Source organism: Trypanosoma rangeli (genome assembly GCF_003719475.1).
Source record: "Trypanosoma rangeli strain AM80 chromosome Unknown Tra_15.4_contig_00171, whole genome shotgun sequence".
NCBI classification, from domain to species: Eukaryota; Euglenozoa; class Kinetoplastea; order Trypanosomatida; family Trypanosomatidae; genus Trypanosoma; species Trypanosoma rangeli.
The window spans coordinates 19,969-32,074 of NW_021705919.1; the positions used below are offsets into that span (position 1 = coordinate 19,969).

The 12,106-nt window shown below is 54.2% G+C and overlaps 7 protein-coding genes across 7 annotated transcripts in view, besides 4 other annotated features; all 7 read left to right on the plus strand.

Annotated features, from left to right (window-relative positions):
- TraAM80_05330 (uncharacterized protein) overlaps positions 1-244 on the plus strand; it is a gene marked incomplete at both ends in the record, with an annotated part of 1,113 nt that extends 869 nt beyond the window's left edge. The window contains one exon of the mRNA XM_029382213.1: positions 1-244. This exon is cut by the window's left edge and continues 869 nt beyond it. Coding sequence (XP_029237876.1) covers positions 1-244 — 244 coding nt within the window.
- A 173-nt stretch (positions 245-417) lies between these two features.
- Positions 418-2,142, plus strand: TraAM80_05331 (uncharacterized protein; the record flags this gene model as incomplete). Its single annotated transcript, XM_029382214.1, has 1 exon — positions 418-2,142. One exon carries the CDS (start codon positions 418-420, stop codon positions 2,140-2,142), a length of 1,725 nt encoding a protein of 574 aa, XP_029237877.1.
- Positions 2,143-2,640: 498 nt separating this feature from the next.
- On the plus strand, positions 2,641-4,422 carry TraAM80_05332 (uncharacterized protein; the record flags this gene model as incomplete). Its single annotated transcript, XM_029382215.1, has 1 exon — positions 2,641-4,422. One exon carries the CDS (start codon positions 2,641-2,643, stop codon positions 4,420-4,422), a length of 1,782 nt encoding a protein of 593 aa, XP_029237878.1.
- Positions 4,423-4,563: 141 nt separating this feature from the next.
- Positions 4,564-4,596: a microsatellite.
- A 428-nt stretch (positions 4,597-5,024) lies between these two features.
- Positions 5,025-5,054: a microsatellite.
- A 685-nt stretch (positions 5,055-5,739) lies between these two features.
- On the plus strand, positions 5,740-6,747 carry TraAM80_05333 (oxidoreductase; the record flags this gene model as incomplete). Its single annotated transcript, XM_029382216.1, has 1 exon — positions 5,740-6,747. One exon carries the CDS (start codon positions 5,740-5,742, stop codon positions 6,745-6,747), a length of 1,008 nt encoding a protein of 335 aa, XP_029237879.1.
- Positions 6,748-7,130: 383 nt separating this feature from the next.
- On the plus strand, positions 7,131-8,786 carry TraAM80_05334 (uncharacterized protein; the record flags this gene model as incomplete). The annotated part of the gene is made up of 1 exon (XM_029382217.1): positions 7,131-8,786. The coding sequence occupies one exon, from the start codon at positions 7,131-7,133 to the stop codon at positions 8,784-8,786; it is 1,656 nt and encodes a 551-aa protein (XP_029237880.1).
- A 259-nt stretch (positions 8,787-9,045) lies between these two features.
- Positions 9,046-9,630, plus strand: TraAM80_05335 (uncharacterized protein; the record flags this gene model as incomplete). Its single annotated transcript, XM_029382218.1, has 1 exon — positions 9,046-9,630. The coding sequence occupies one exon, from the start codon at positions 9,046-9,048 to the stop codon at positions 9,628-9,630; it is 585 nt and encodes a 194-aa protein (XP_029237881.1).
- Positions 9,631-9,645: 15 nt separating this feature from the next.
- Positions 9,646-9,689: a microsatellite.
- A 722-nt stretch (positions 9,690-10,411) lies between these two features.
- Positions 10,412-10,446: a microsatellite.
- Positions 10,447-10,482: 36 nt separating this feature from the next.
- The window catches only part of TraAM80_05336 (uncharacterized protein), a gene marked incomplete at both ends in the record, with an annotated part of 1,743 nt that continues 119 nt past the window's right edge, over positions 10,483-12,106 (plus strand). Inside the window, one exon of the mRNA XM_029382219.1 lies at positions 10,483-12,106. This exon is cut by the window's right edge and continues 119 nt beyond it. Within this exon, the coding sequence (XP_029237882.1) occupies positions 10,483-12,106 (1,624 nt within the window).

The following is a 12,106-nucleotide window of genomic DNA, read 5'->3' on the forward strand; positions in this document are numbered from 1 at the left end:
GAGCGTGGATCCCGTGAAGACTCGCATGCTGCCCGTGATCGTCGGGCTCGCGAGGATGAGGCTCGCAGTGCTGATGAGCGTGGATCCCGTGAAGACTCGCGTGCTGCCCGTGATCGTCGGGCTCGCGAGAACGAGGCTCGCGGTGCTGATGAGCGTGGATCCCGTGAAGACTCGCATGCTGCCCGTGATCGTCGGGCTCGCGAGGATGTGTCTCACACGGGCTTTGATGATGGTGAAAGACTGAAGCGGCTGTCAAATCGTTTGGATTCGTTGGAACAGAAACTGAAGAAGGGTGGTGTTGCGGCATTCGCCTCTTCACAGCAGGCGAGTGCTGCTCATCAACGCTCAGCCAGTTCTCCAACGGAGGTTGTGGATGAGCGGGCACGGGATGACCTGGAGGAGCTTGAGCGGTTTGTCATGCGGCGCTTCAAGGAGATGGAGAAGGCCCTGTCAAAGTCCCGCGACGCCTCTCCGGCCGCTGCTGCAGGCTCTATGAAAGTTGGTGGTCATTCCGTCGGAAGACCCGAAGGATCACCTGCTAGGCATGCTGCGGCGTCACCGGAGGGCGGCGTCACTAACGCGAAGAAGGGTTCTGAGGCTGGTGGCGCCAAGCATGAAACTACTCATGCAAGTGTGGTGAAACAACGGGAGGAGCGGAGGGCGCCTGCGGGTGCTGGAGTGGTGGATCAGGTGGCCCGTGAGGATGCTGTTGCCGCGCTGGATCAGGTGGGCCAGCTCGAGAAGTTTGTGACGAGGAAGCTCAAAGAGTTGTCCTTGGCCATTGGTAAGGAGCTGGGACCCTTTCCGGTGCGTCTCTCCGGCGAAACCGAACATCCTACCGCGTTGGAACGAAAGCCTCAGGGGCTGATGGTGGATCAAATGGCGCGTGACGATGCTGCCCGGTCAATTGAGGCTGTTCATGAGCTTGAGGAGGAGTGGGGTAGGCGTTGGCACTCGTTGGAGGAGCGGTTGCGGATCATTGGTCGGGCGTCAATGGGTAAGGGATTGATACAGTCTACTGGTGCTGCATCTTCGATTGACAGAAAGGCCCGGGAAGACGCCTCAATGTCACTTATGCGAATACAACAACTGGAGCGGGAGATAATGGGATTTAGACGCCTTCTTCAGAAGCAGGATTCTACACCTTCCGACGGGTTTGTGGCTTCTGATACACGAGGAATTAGCAGTGGCGTGTTTCCCGTGCCGCCAAAGATCCAGCGTGAAACAACCCTTCCCCCTGCAGGAACAGCCCTCGAGGTTGCAGCGGCGAATGATGATGCAGAGTATCATACACGCATGCAGGATTTGGAGCAGGAGGTGGAGCAACGCATGAACGAAGTGAACCGGGCCCTTGCTACACTACGTACAACACGAACTGGGTTTTCACCTGGGAATGTCCCGGGGGAAGGGGATGGTGCTAGGGAGGAAACCCCGTTGGTCCCGGGCCAAGTTGTGTTCAACTCAAGAGATACTGATAATTATTATTCGCTAGAATCTCCTGGGCCCTTTACCGGGTCCCATGCATCAGAAAAAACCGTACTGGTTATGGCATCACATGATGTTGCAGACGTGGGGGGTCTCGTTGGAAGCGTAGCACCAATGCAGGGTGACGCGATTGTGTTGCGCTCTCCACAACTGGGAGGATTTGGAATCCCACTGGTGAAGCGTGAGCTGCTAGGTGGAGCATCAGCGGCTCCTCAAGCCATTTTGCGCGGTGACGAGTCGTCGGTGCGCCAAATAGGGACAACATATGATGATGAGACTGAATCATCGCGTGGTGGGTACGGCCCAGTTCCCCAACACGCTCTGCATGCTGAGGGGAACCTGCCTGTTGCTGAGGCCGCGAGTGGTGCCGCGGATGCAACCTCTACGAATCGCACTCTGTCTCCCCTCATCACTGCCCCCACTAAGCATAACGTGAACGGCGGCAGATGGGTGTCACCTAGGGACCGCACAGGAGAGCTCGATCAACTTCGATCCCATGGCACGCATCTGCGTAGCGTAGCAGTGAGTCCCCGGGGAAAGTTGGAGGAGAGCTTCTTGGAGGAACAAAGTGCAATGGGGCACACAACGCCATGCGTTGTGTACAACTGTGCTTGGTGCGCCGCACAGAAGCAGAAAGCGTCTGTGTGGACGGTGTGACCGGTGTTCTAGACATCGGGAAAAACACAAACTTTCAGATGTATCGTTGTATAGGGCAGAAGTGACTATTTCGCCATTAGAAACGTATGCTTATAGTTCCAATGCGGCAAACCTGCAATTAGATGATGAGAACAAAGCGAAGGGAAATAGAGCGAAATATATATATAAAAGAAGGAATGTGAAGCCAAAAGGCCTTGACTATGTGAGGGAGTATCAGTTTTTGTGCGTATGTACTGGGTCTCCCATTTCATGTGAATTATGCGTTGCGATGCTCCATTGCATGCCTTTTTTTTTGTTGCACTGTTTGAAGCTTTCTCCTCCTTCATGCTGTGAGTTGGGTTTACTGCTGGGTCTCGGTTGTTGGCGTCTCCACCCCACTGTTGTTTATCTCCGCCTTCTTTTTCTCCGCGCCTGCACCCGCGACAACCGCAGAGGGGTACACCACTACCAAGTTTAGCACCAAAGGAACAAGCACTGCGCCAACGGGGAGTAGCAGCGATGCCGGTGGTGGACGTAGATATTGTTACAATCCCCGACATGATCGAGGCGCAGTTGACGCTGAGCTACAGCCGCCTTACACACCTCGTGCGTCTCATCGTTGATCAAGGCAACGGTCACGATGTGGACATCGACAAGATGAGCAGCCGCATAGATGCGCTGACGAGGGAGAACGAGGAGCTGCGGGTCCTTGTGGGGACCCTCGTGGATAAGTCGCACGAGAGTTGGGTTCGAAAGGAGTTGGAGAACTTGCGTGAAGAGGTTGCGCACGTGTCGAACGCCTGCGCGGAGAGCTCCAAGAAGCTGGCTTCCGTAACGGAGGAGTTTCAGTGGTGCTTCGACGAGATGGAGAAACGGCTCAAGGTGGAGGCCGCCACGCGCACAAGTGATATGGATCAGATCCACTTGTCCGTCAGTGAAGTGCGGGACGTCGTGCGGGACATGGGAGACACGCTGAAGCATCTTCGAAACTTTGTAGATGTATGGGAGAGTAAACCCGAGACGACGGAGTCACTAACAACGCGTGACGCAGCAGGTGCCCTCCAACACCCCACCGAGGAGCGCGTAGGGTATTTGAGTTCCCTGCCTGTCTTCACCAAAGTGTTTGATGAGATGGATGTGCTTCGTCAAATGCTTCAACAGCAGGCTGCTGATAGCCTCTCGGCAAAGAATGTTGCAGGGGCAATTCGGCGCCTTAGTGCTGCTGAGATTGCCGCCTCAGGTGGATCTGACTCAAATAAAGTTGACCGCGACACCATCAACGGCTTGCGGGAGTCCCTTGGGTCTGTGCTGCAACGTCTAAATAAACTTGAGAGCAGACCACCGCCCGCGTTTGGGCAGGCACAACTGCAGCAGCAACAACCACCTGCAACCCCGTCAGTGGAACTGGAAGATATTATTAAATTTGAGAAGCGGTTGCAACATGTGGAGAATGGTTTACGCAGCCTTTCCTTCCAGTTATCTGATGGAGGAGGTCTGGATAAGGCCCATCTAACGGGCTCTGATGGGCGTTTGCGATCCCCAGAGAGTGGGGGTGAGACCCTCTCATTACAACGGCTGCCGCGGAGGGAGGGGGAAATTCCTATGCCTGATACATCCGGGCAGCAGTTCTTTAGGCCTCAGTCACAGTCACAGTCACAGTCACAGCGCCCGGCATCGGCTTCTCTCGGGCGACGTGCACCAGCGCCTGGAGGAAGAGAAGGAAATCCTGATCTCACAGGGGATGGCTTGGCACTGCCGTACCTTACCACACTTCCGTCGAATGGGAGGAATGAGCCGTCGTATCCGCAAGCGCCGCAGAAGGCTCGAGCTGGAGCGCCCAGCAGTGGGGAATTTACTGTGCAGCCGTTGGAGTTAGCTGCGGGCGACGCTCTTGCTGTGACTCCGTTCCAAGTATCGACGCAAGCACAGGCAATGGGCTATGATGATGAAATCCAGCGTCGTATTGCGCGGCTGGAGGAGGGTTCAACTGCGCTGGAGAGGAAAAAGGCCGACCGCCAGGAGTTGGCGCAGCTTGGGGACGTCTTGCAGCAGCTCCTTGAAAATCCGGCACTGCTGCAAGTATACCCCCACTTACAAGCCTTAATACCTCGTCGTCCAATGTCGCAGCAAGAATCTCGTGGAACACACTTTATGGAGTCCGCGTACTGCGCCAATTCGGCGACGGTGCCCGGGAGCGCCATGCCTGGACGTCCCGTGTTCATTGGGGGAAAGGCGCACACCTTACGCGACAACACAGGTGCCATGACGTCGGCCACCCTATCTACTTCGCATCTCGTGTAAAACATTGGGAGTATGAGGAAGGCATGTATTTTAGCATTTAGTCCGTGCCAAAAAGAAACCACCACCGGCTCCCTTTCTTGCTACAACGAAGAAGAAAACAAATACGAACAAAACACGAGAAAGCGTACAGGAAGCATAAGGTGGGGGTGGGGGTGGGGCTGGGGCTGGGGCTGGTAAAGCAGCAAACAACCAAAATTCAAATACAATTTGACGTAATTGGAACCGAAGTAAACTAGTCTGCGCTTTTCATGCGGAACTTGGACAAGAAAAATGGGGATATGAAAAGGCGATATTGACGGTTCCTTGTGTATTTCTGCTGCAATATTTATGTACACCACGCGCGAGACTTTTTCAACGAGAGGATGTAGGGATGTAAGGTAATATTTTGAACAGTTGCCTCGCTCTTGTCATATGGGCGTTTTGGAGGCTCTATGTATTGCTATTATTATCCATGATTGTGTGTTTTTATATGTCTGCTTGAACGATGATAGTTGGAGAGGTAGTCTGCTTCCGCCAATGCTGGATTTCTCCCGCACCTCTTCCACGTTTTCTTGTATCCTGTTTTACTTTTTTACGTATAAAAGAACCGTTTTCCCGTTGTGCCCCCCGCCCCCCTCCCCCCTCCCCCTCCCAATTCTTTCTCTTTCTCTTCCCCCACGCTTCTTCACGGGCGCGGGAGCAGGCATTGATGACAGAGGCAAAAGGACACTGGGGTAGTAGGAAATTTGTTTCTGGTGCATGATAGCGTCTCCTGTGTACATTGCAAGGTGTCGACGATGCGGCAAGTCTCGCTGCACATACAACGACCCGCGACTTGGGCGCAGTGTGATTGAGTGCAAGGCGGCCTGCTTTGAATCCCACTATGACTGGGACTTTGTTGAGGAGTGCAAGGCTGAGCAGGCGGGGGACTTCGCCATCAGTCTCTCTGCTTCACCTGTAGTCAATTTGGCACGTGAGGACGTTCAATCGTCCAAAAAGCACCGACGAAGGGCCAGTCATTGTGTCGTGATGTGAAAGGCCACGCCAGAGTTCCAGGCGTGTACGTGTGTGCATGTACATGAAGGCTTCTGTTAGCCATGACCTCGTTTCCTGCCGCCGATCACAGCCACACTTTTTTTCCCGTGTGGATTCCAATGTTTTCACTCACTTGGGTGAAATTTCTCCTTTCCACTCCCATTTTGTCTGCCCGTACACCCGCACCCACACCCACGCATACACACTGTGGGAAAAGAATGTGAGTCAAAAGAGGATTTATTTATTTTTACTGCCTAAGAATTGATTACCCAAGGAGATTAGATAAAAGAGCAATCAAACAAAATGAAGACAATGCGTGCCGTAACATTGAGGGCCTTTGGTGGTACCGACATGCTGCAGGTTTCAGAGGTCACTGAGGTCTCCGTGTCACGTCCGAGAGATGTGCTTATCAGGGTGATGGCGTCTGGCGTTAACCGGGCCGACGTGGTGCAGCGCCAGGGCCACTACCCACCTCCAAAGGGAAGTAGTGAGATCATGGGCCTGGAGGTTGCTGGTCTGGTGGAAAAGGTGGGCGAGCAAGTGAAGCGGTTCAAGGAGGGTGATCGCGTGATGGCACTACTCACCGGGGGAGGTTACGCGCAGATGGCGGTTGCTCAAGAGGGCTGCGTCATGAAAATTCCAGATGGATACACTTTCGTTGAGGCCGCAGCAATTCCAGAGGCATTTCTCACCGCCTGGCAGGCACTTAAGCTTCACGGGAACCTGCAGAAGGGGCAGAATGTGTTGGTGCACGCCGCGGCCGGCGGCGTTGGAACGGCGGTGATGCAGCTGACACAAAAATACTTTGAGGCCACCGCCATCGCCACCTGTTCAACCGCAAAGGTTAACTTCTGCAAGGAGTTTGCCAAGTATGTGGTTGACAGATCACCCGATGAGGCAGGAAAATGCTTTGCGCCTAAGGTGCTGGACGTGGTGGGAAAAAATGCCATCGACTTGGTCATTGATCCCGTCGTGGGTGGTACGTACCTCGCGGAAGATGGCGAGGTGCTGGCGAAGGACGGAAAGGTTATCCTGCTAGCTTTCATGGGTGGATCAAACATCACTGTTAACATTGTTCCATTCTTCGCTAAACGTGCCCAACTTGTTTTTTCGAAGCTCCGGGACCAGTCAGAGGAGTTTAAGGAGGCCCTTGTGCAAAGCTTTGAGGCTGAGGTGCTTCCATACATGGCGAGGCGGGAAATCGTGTCCTTGGTGCAGGGCACATACAACCTCGAGGACGCATCCAAAGCACACGCCTTTATTGAGCAGGATGGCACCTGCGGCAAAATTGTTCTGATACCTAGGCAGTAGAAAGAGTGGGTGGGCTTGGACAGTGATGCTTTATAATGTCATTTTGTTTTTGTTTTAGCCGCACTGTAAGCTCAACCAGGGACATTTACTTGTAGTGGAGGCGATTTTTCTGTGTACGTTTTTTTTTGTATTTTTTTTTTGTTTTACTTAATTTGTATTTTTATCTTTGGGAGTGCGTTGCAATTTGATCCCCCGGCCGGGATAAAATGTGAGGACGACGTGCGCCGATATGTATATCTGCGCCTATGCATGCATCTGCGTACTTATTTAACTGCCTGCTTCTGTGACTTTGCCTCCCCACGCTACTGCCACTTGTAAACACACAAGTTGAAACAGCCAGTTGAGTGACGTCACAGGCCTCGCTCATACACACGGGGCCTGTAATGCTCGCTTTCACGCCCCACTTTTTTCGTGGCGCTACACCACATAAACTGCGATTGCACCTGCGGCGTCTCAGGGCCGTCAGTAAAGCGGCGCAGCAGGAGCTTTACAGGCGCCGTCGTCGGCTCCGCAGCGCTCAGCAGGAATGCTCAGGCTCCTCTACGGCGTCCTCCTCGCCATCGGCGTGCTCTGGCATGCGTGCGGAATGGCTTCCGAAGAATGATGCCTTGGAAAGCGCGATTGCGTTGGCAATAAGTGAGAACCGAGACGCAAGGACTGAGTTGGAGTTCACACGGCATTTTTTGACAGGCTCGTACCTTTCCTTAGCGTCTCCTGTAGACAACTGGGACCCCTACGACACGAAGCCGCAGGTATTTGCCTTTGACAAGTACGTTGCCCTCCCGGTGTTCACATCCCTGGCGTATTTGCGTCTTTTCTGTCGCCAGTTTCGGTTCACGGTGCGTGACCCCAGCGGGGTTTTGTGGGCCGATGGTGCGGCGGAGGCGGAGAGGACTGGTATGATGGATGACACAGTGCCGTTGCCGGATGTGTCCAAGAGCGAGTGGTGGGAGAGACACGTGCAACAGCGCCTTCGTGCCACGGCGCTTGAGCCGATGCGGCCGCCTGCCGATGAGCAGGAAATACGTGCGGTGGAGAGCACTGGTGGTGCGGCGGACACCTTCTGGCCGCAGGCGGTTGATCTCTTTGGCTGCATGGACGCCGCCCCGACGGAGGCCACGGGCACAAGTCAGCAGAAGGAGCAAGCACCCAAGCGCAAACAACGCGCAACTCGCGTTAGGCGTCGTCGGGAGAAGATTTTTAGAAGTAGCGGACACATCGGTAACAGGCGAGCCTGGGAGGGAGGAGGAAAAACGTCGCAGGAAGGAGACGCGGGGTTGGGTTATGACGCTATTAAGGCGGCATTTTGGGACAAAGTACGCTCGACAGCCCCGTTCCGGATCAAGCAGGTGACGCCTCTGCCTGTGTTTGGTCCGCTTTTGCGTCCTTTTTTTGTTGGCTACTTTGCCGATGTTGATACCCTACTGCACAACGCCTCCATCGTGCCTGCAAATGTGGATATTGTGCTTAACCCCACATCTCCCATTGAGTTTGTCCTCGCCCGCGAGGCGACGGATTGTGTGCTTCACGGGGATAAGCTGCTTCATTTGGCCTACAGGCGGGTGGAGAAGGAGCTTCGCGGAGAATTTCATCGTTACTTCCGTCACTTCTCTCCTGAGGTGGTGTGGGCGCGAAGCGCCTGTGTTCCCTCCCCTGTGCCCGGAAAACTCGACGGTGTCATGTACACATTAGTTATTCTGCTGCAAAGCGATGACTTTCCACAGACGTACGCGGCTCTGCGTGCGGCAAAGCGTCACTGTCTTCTAATGGGACATTCAGACCTGGACGTGTTACCCTGGGATGCGGCTGCGCCGCATGTGCGGGAGGCGTCTTCGTTGTTTTACGAAAGGGATGCGGCAACTGGTGATACTTGTTGTGGGGTTCAGGGTGGTCTTGGCGTTTTTGAGCAAAAAGGTCCTGTACAGACGATCAGCGTGGCACAGCCAGCAGATAGTTTTTATCATGATCCTACCGCTGCCTACACGGAGAGCCACGCCGTGTTTACTGAGGAGCTGAAGCTGAGGCGACGTGTACAGTAGGGCGTCAAGTGGGCATCCCTGTCTGTGTTTCCTTAGAAGCTCTTTTTGGTGTCATTCTTCTTCCCGCAGCCTTTTCACATTCACACACTTTACTCCCTGTCACAGGAACGGCAGTGACGCGTCAGTGTTCTTGGCTTTTATGCGCGTATTACATGCATTGGATTTTTGTTTGTTACAACATTTACTTATTTTTATTTTTCAGGTAGTGTGCGCGAAAGGAGTATCATATCATCTAGTCGTGGCGTCGGGAGGAGACGCGATGGCTGCTGAAGGGGAACAGCGGGCGAGTTCCCCACGTCTGGGGGAGGCTGAAATGACAAGACTTGTGCAGCGGCTGTACTACCAGCAGATGGAGCTTGCTGCGCGGCGGGAGGAGGAGCGCCGCCGTCAACTCTCCAAGTCGTGTATCCCACCGCGTCGCATCAACAAGGACGCGGAGGGGGATCTAGTCCGCCGCATCTACGACCAACAGCTGGAGCGATTTCGGCAAGGCAGGGAGGAGCGGGAGCGAAAGGCGTACGAAGAGATGCACCGCTGCGACAAGAAGGTGCTGGAGTCTGATATACAAGAGCAGGTGGAACGCATCTACGCACAGGAGATTGCCAAGAGCAAGGCCCGCCGTGAGGAGCTGCAGAAGCGGTACCTACCCGAGATGGAGCCGAAGAAAATCAGCAAGACTAAACTCAAGCAGAGTGTGGAGCGTCTATCACACGTGGACTACGCCAAACGAGACGAGGAGCTGTTCAAGAAGCACGTGTACCCGTACGACCCACAAACCGTAAAGATTTCTCACGAGGAAGTGGAGGCGATGGCCAACCGCCTCTCAACGAGGGGTAGCGCGTAGCGGGGGCGGCACGAAACACTCCCCCCCACCCCACCCCACGCACACACACACACACACACGTGAGAAGGAAAAAGAAACAAAAAAAAAGAACACAAGGTACGGAGTTCGCGCTTGCGTGCAGACAACAACAAGCAACCAACAGGCAGCCACAGGCAAACCAAGCGCTCTAGAGCCCGGATGTTGATAGGTGTTTAATGTAGATATTTTTATTCACTCCTTTTTCTCACGGGGAGCGAGCAATGGGGAAAGAGGGAGGGAACTGGCTTCAGCGCGCGTTTTCCACCGCGTGTTGGGAGTTTTGAAAAACGCAGAATACGGTGGGTGGGTTGGAAGGTTGTCACATGAACGTCTGTGGGCCATTCCGAGTGCTCCCATCAGGTGAGAAGGGGAAGCAAAGGAGGGAGTTGCCCTGCTGCAGCGGTGCTATACTCTTCTTTTTGGCTTCCACGGCGAGGAAAGAAGAAAAAAAAAAGACGGGAATTCCGTGGAAACCCGTAGTTCCGTTGGCAGCACCAGTCGGAAACAAAACAAATTCTTTTTCTCTCTTTTCCCATTTCCTGCTGCCACTGCTGGCTTTCAGTCTCCTTTCACCTCTTTTTTTTTTCGAAAGGCTCCCATCGTGACGTCCTTTTTTTTGTTTTATTTTTTGTGTCTTTGAACTTTTCTGTGGCGTTCGCTTCTCACTGCCGTCTGTTCTGGTGGATCAGGTTTTCAAGCGCAGGAGGCATAGAGCTTGGACGCACACTGGCCTCTCAAGCATTGGCAGCCGTAGTAAGTGACTAGAGAGAGAGAGAGAGAGGGATAGAGAGGGAGAGAAGCGTACGCATTTGGCGAAGGAAAGGGCAACCCGGCATGCAGCTCACGCAGTCAAGGATGGGCCTGCCACTGGCCGGCAGTTTGCCGACCCCGTCGTCCACGCGACGTGCCAGTGAACTTTCCACAGCAGACGAGGCGATGGAGGTGGCGGGAATTGACGCGGACCGTGTGTCCTTCATGAACACCGCGCTTTGCACCGTCCAAGGCGGCACCCTCCGCACTTTTTTTGCCCCAGTCATGAGGGTCAAGTCGTCCCTGCTAAAACGGAAGCGTCTCACTCAAAGATATATCGCGTCCGGCCCAGCGAAGGCAGACAAGATGTTTCAGGAGGCCATGAGGGTTCTCACAAAGGCGATTGTGGATGCGTCGCTTGACCTCTTTGAAACGGCAATGCCGCTCGACGAAAAAGAGCTTGCGGCCGCGTTGAAGGGAAAACTGACGCCGGTTTGCTACGAACCAGGAGCGGTGCTTGTGTACCCCGGTGAATGCCCGGAGGGATTGTTTGTGCACGTAGTACTGAGTGGGAGTGTTCAGGTGGTGTGCTATCAGACGCAGAGCCGCAAAGGTCCCATCGGTGACAGCAGCAAGAGACAGTACTTTTCTGGCAATGATTTGCTGCGGCTAAATGGATCATTGGGCTTTCACCCGGAGCTCTTTCGGCTTCTCTCTGCTCCTGTGGAATCTCACAACGAAGCAGCCAGTGATGCCGCCTCCACCTCCAATATGTCTGCATCTATTCAGCGTACGCTTCAGCGTGCTTCGCGAATTATCGGGCAGCCAACACTTTTGGCTACACGCACGGAATTGTTTAGAGCCCCCTATGTATGCTGTGCCGCTGAAGCGTTGGGATTAGAGCCTTTCCGACTTGCCACGGCCACAGCAGAGGCGGCAGCACCGACAGGGAAGGGGACGACAGTCCATGATTCAAGGGTGACTGTGACGATGCGTGTTCGCGCCATCGATCTTCATAATGCGCTTATGGAACTTGCATTGCGTCATAGCGAGATACCCAAACAACCTCCTTCTCTAGTTGCCTCAGGTCTTCAGTTGACCACGCCTTTGGAATACATTGAGGCGGCACGGGTACGGGCTATCACGCGTCATTATCCAATGAATGAAATTCTCATGCGTCAGAGTTGGTTGTTGCAGGATACTCCGGCCCATACGATACGCGTCCTTGTCACGCAGTTGGCACCTCGTTGCTACGCCCCAGGGGAGGTTATTCTCTGCCCCCACACAATTTCTCGCCAGCTTTGTTTTCTGCGTCGGGGAACGTTGACGATTGAGGAGTCCCCGTCAACAGGTTCTCGTGGTGCGGGAGCTTGCGGCTGTGGGGGTCCCCCCTTTTCAAGGGGGGAGATCTTGCAAGAAGTGCCCATGGGTGCCTCTTTTGGTGAATTGTCTGTGCTGTTTGGGGAACCGAGACAGTTTATCCTTAGGGCACAGACGACTTGCGACGTTTGGTGTCTGTCTTGCCAAAGTTTTACGTCCACCGTGAGACGTGACGACGCCCTGCGGCGAAATTTGCTTTCCAAGGCGGCTGCCCTGCGGATGCGGTGGTTGGGGGAGCAGCGGTACACCGCATCGCTGGCACAGGTGCTGCGTGAAAGTTGTGAACTTTTTCGCGAAGCACCCGATAGTTTTATTCGTCTCGTACAGG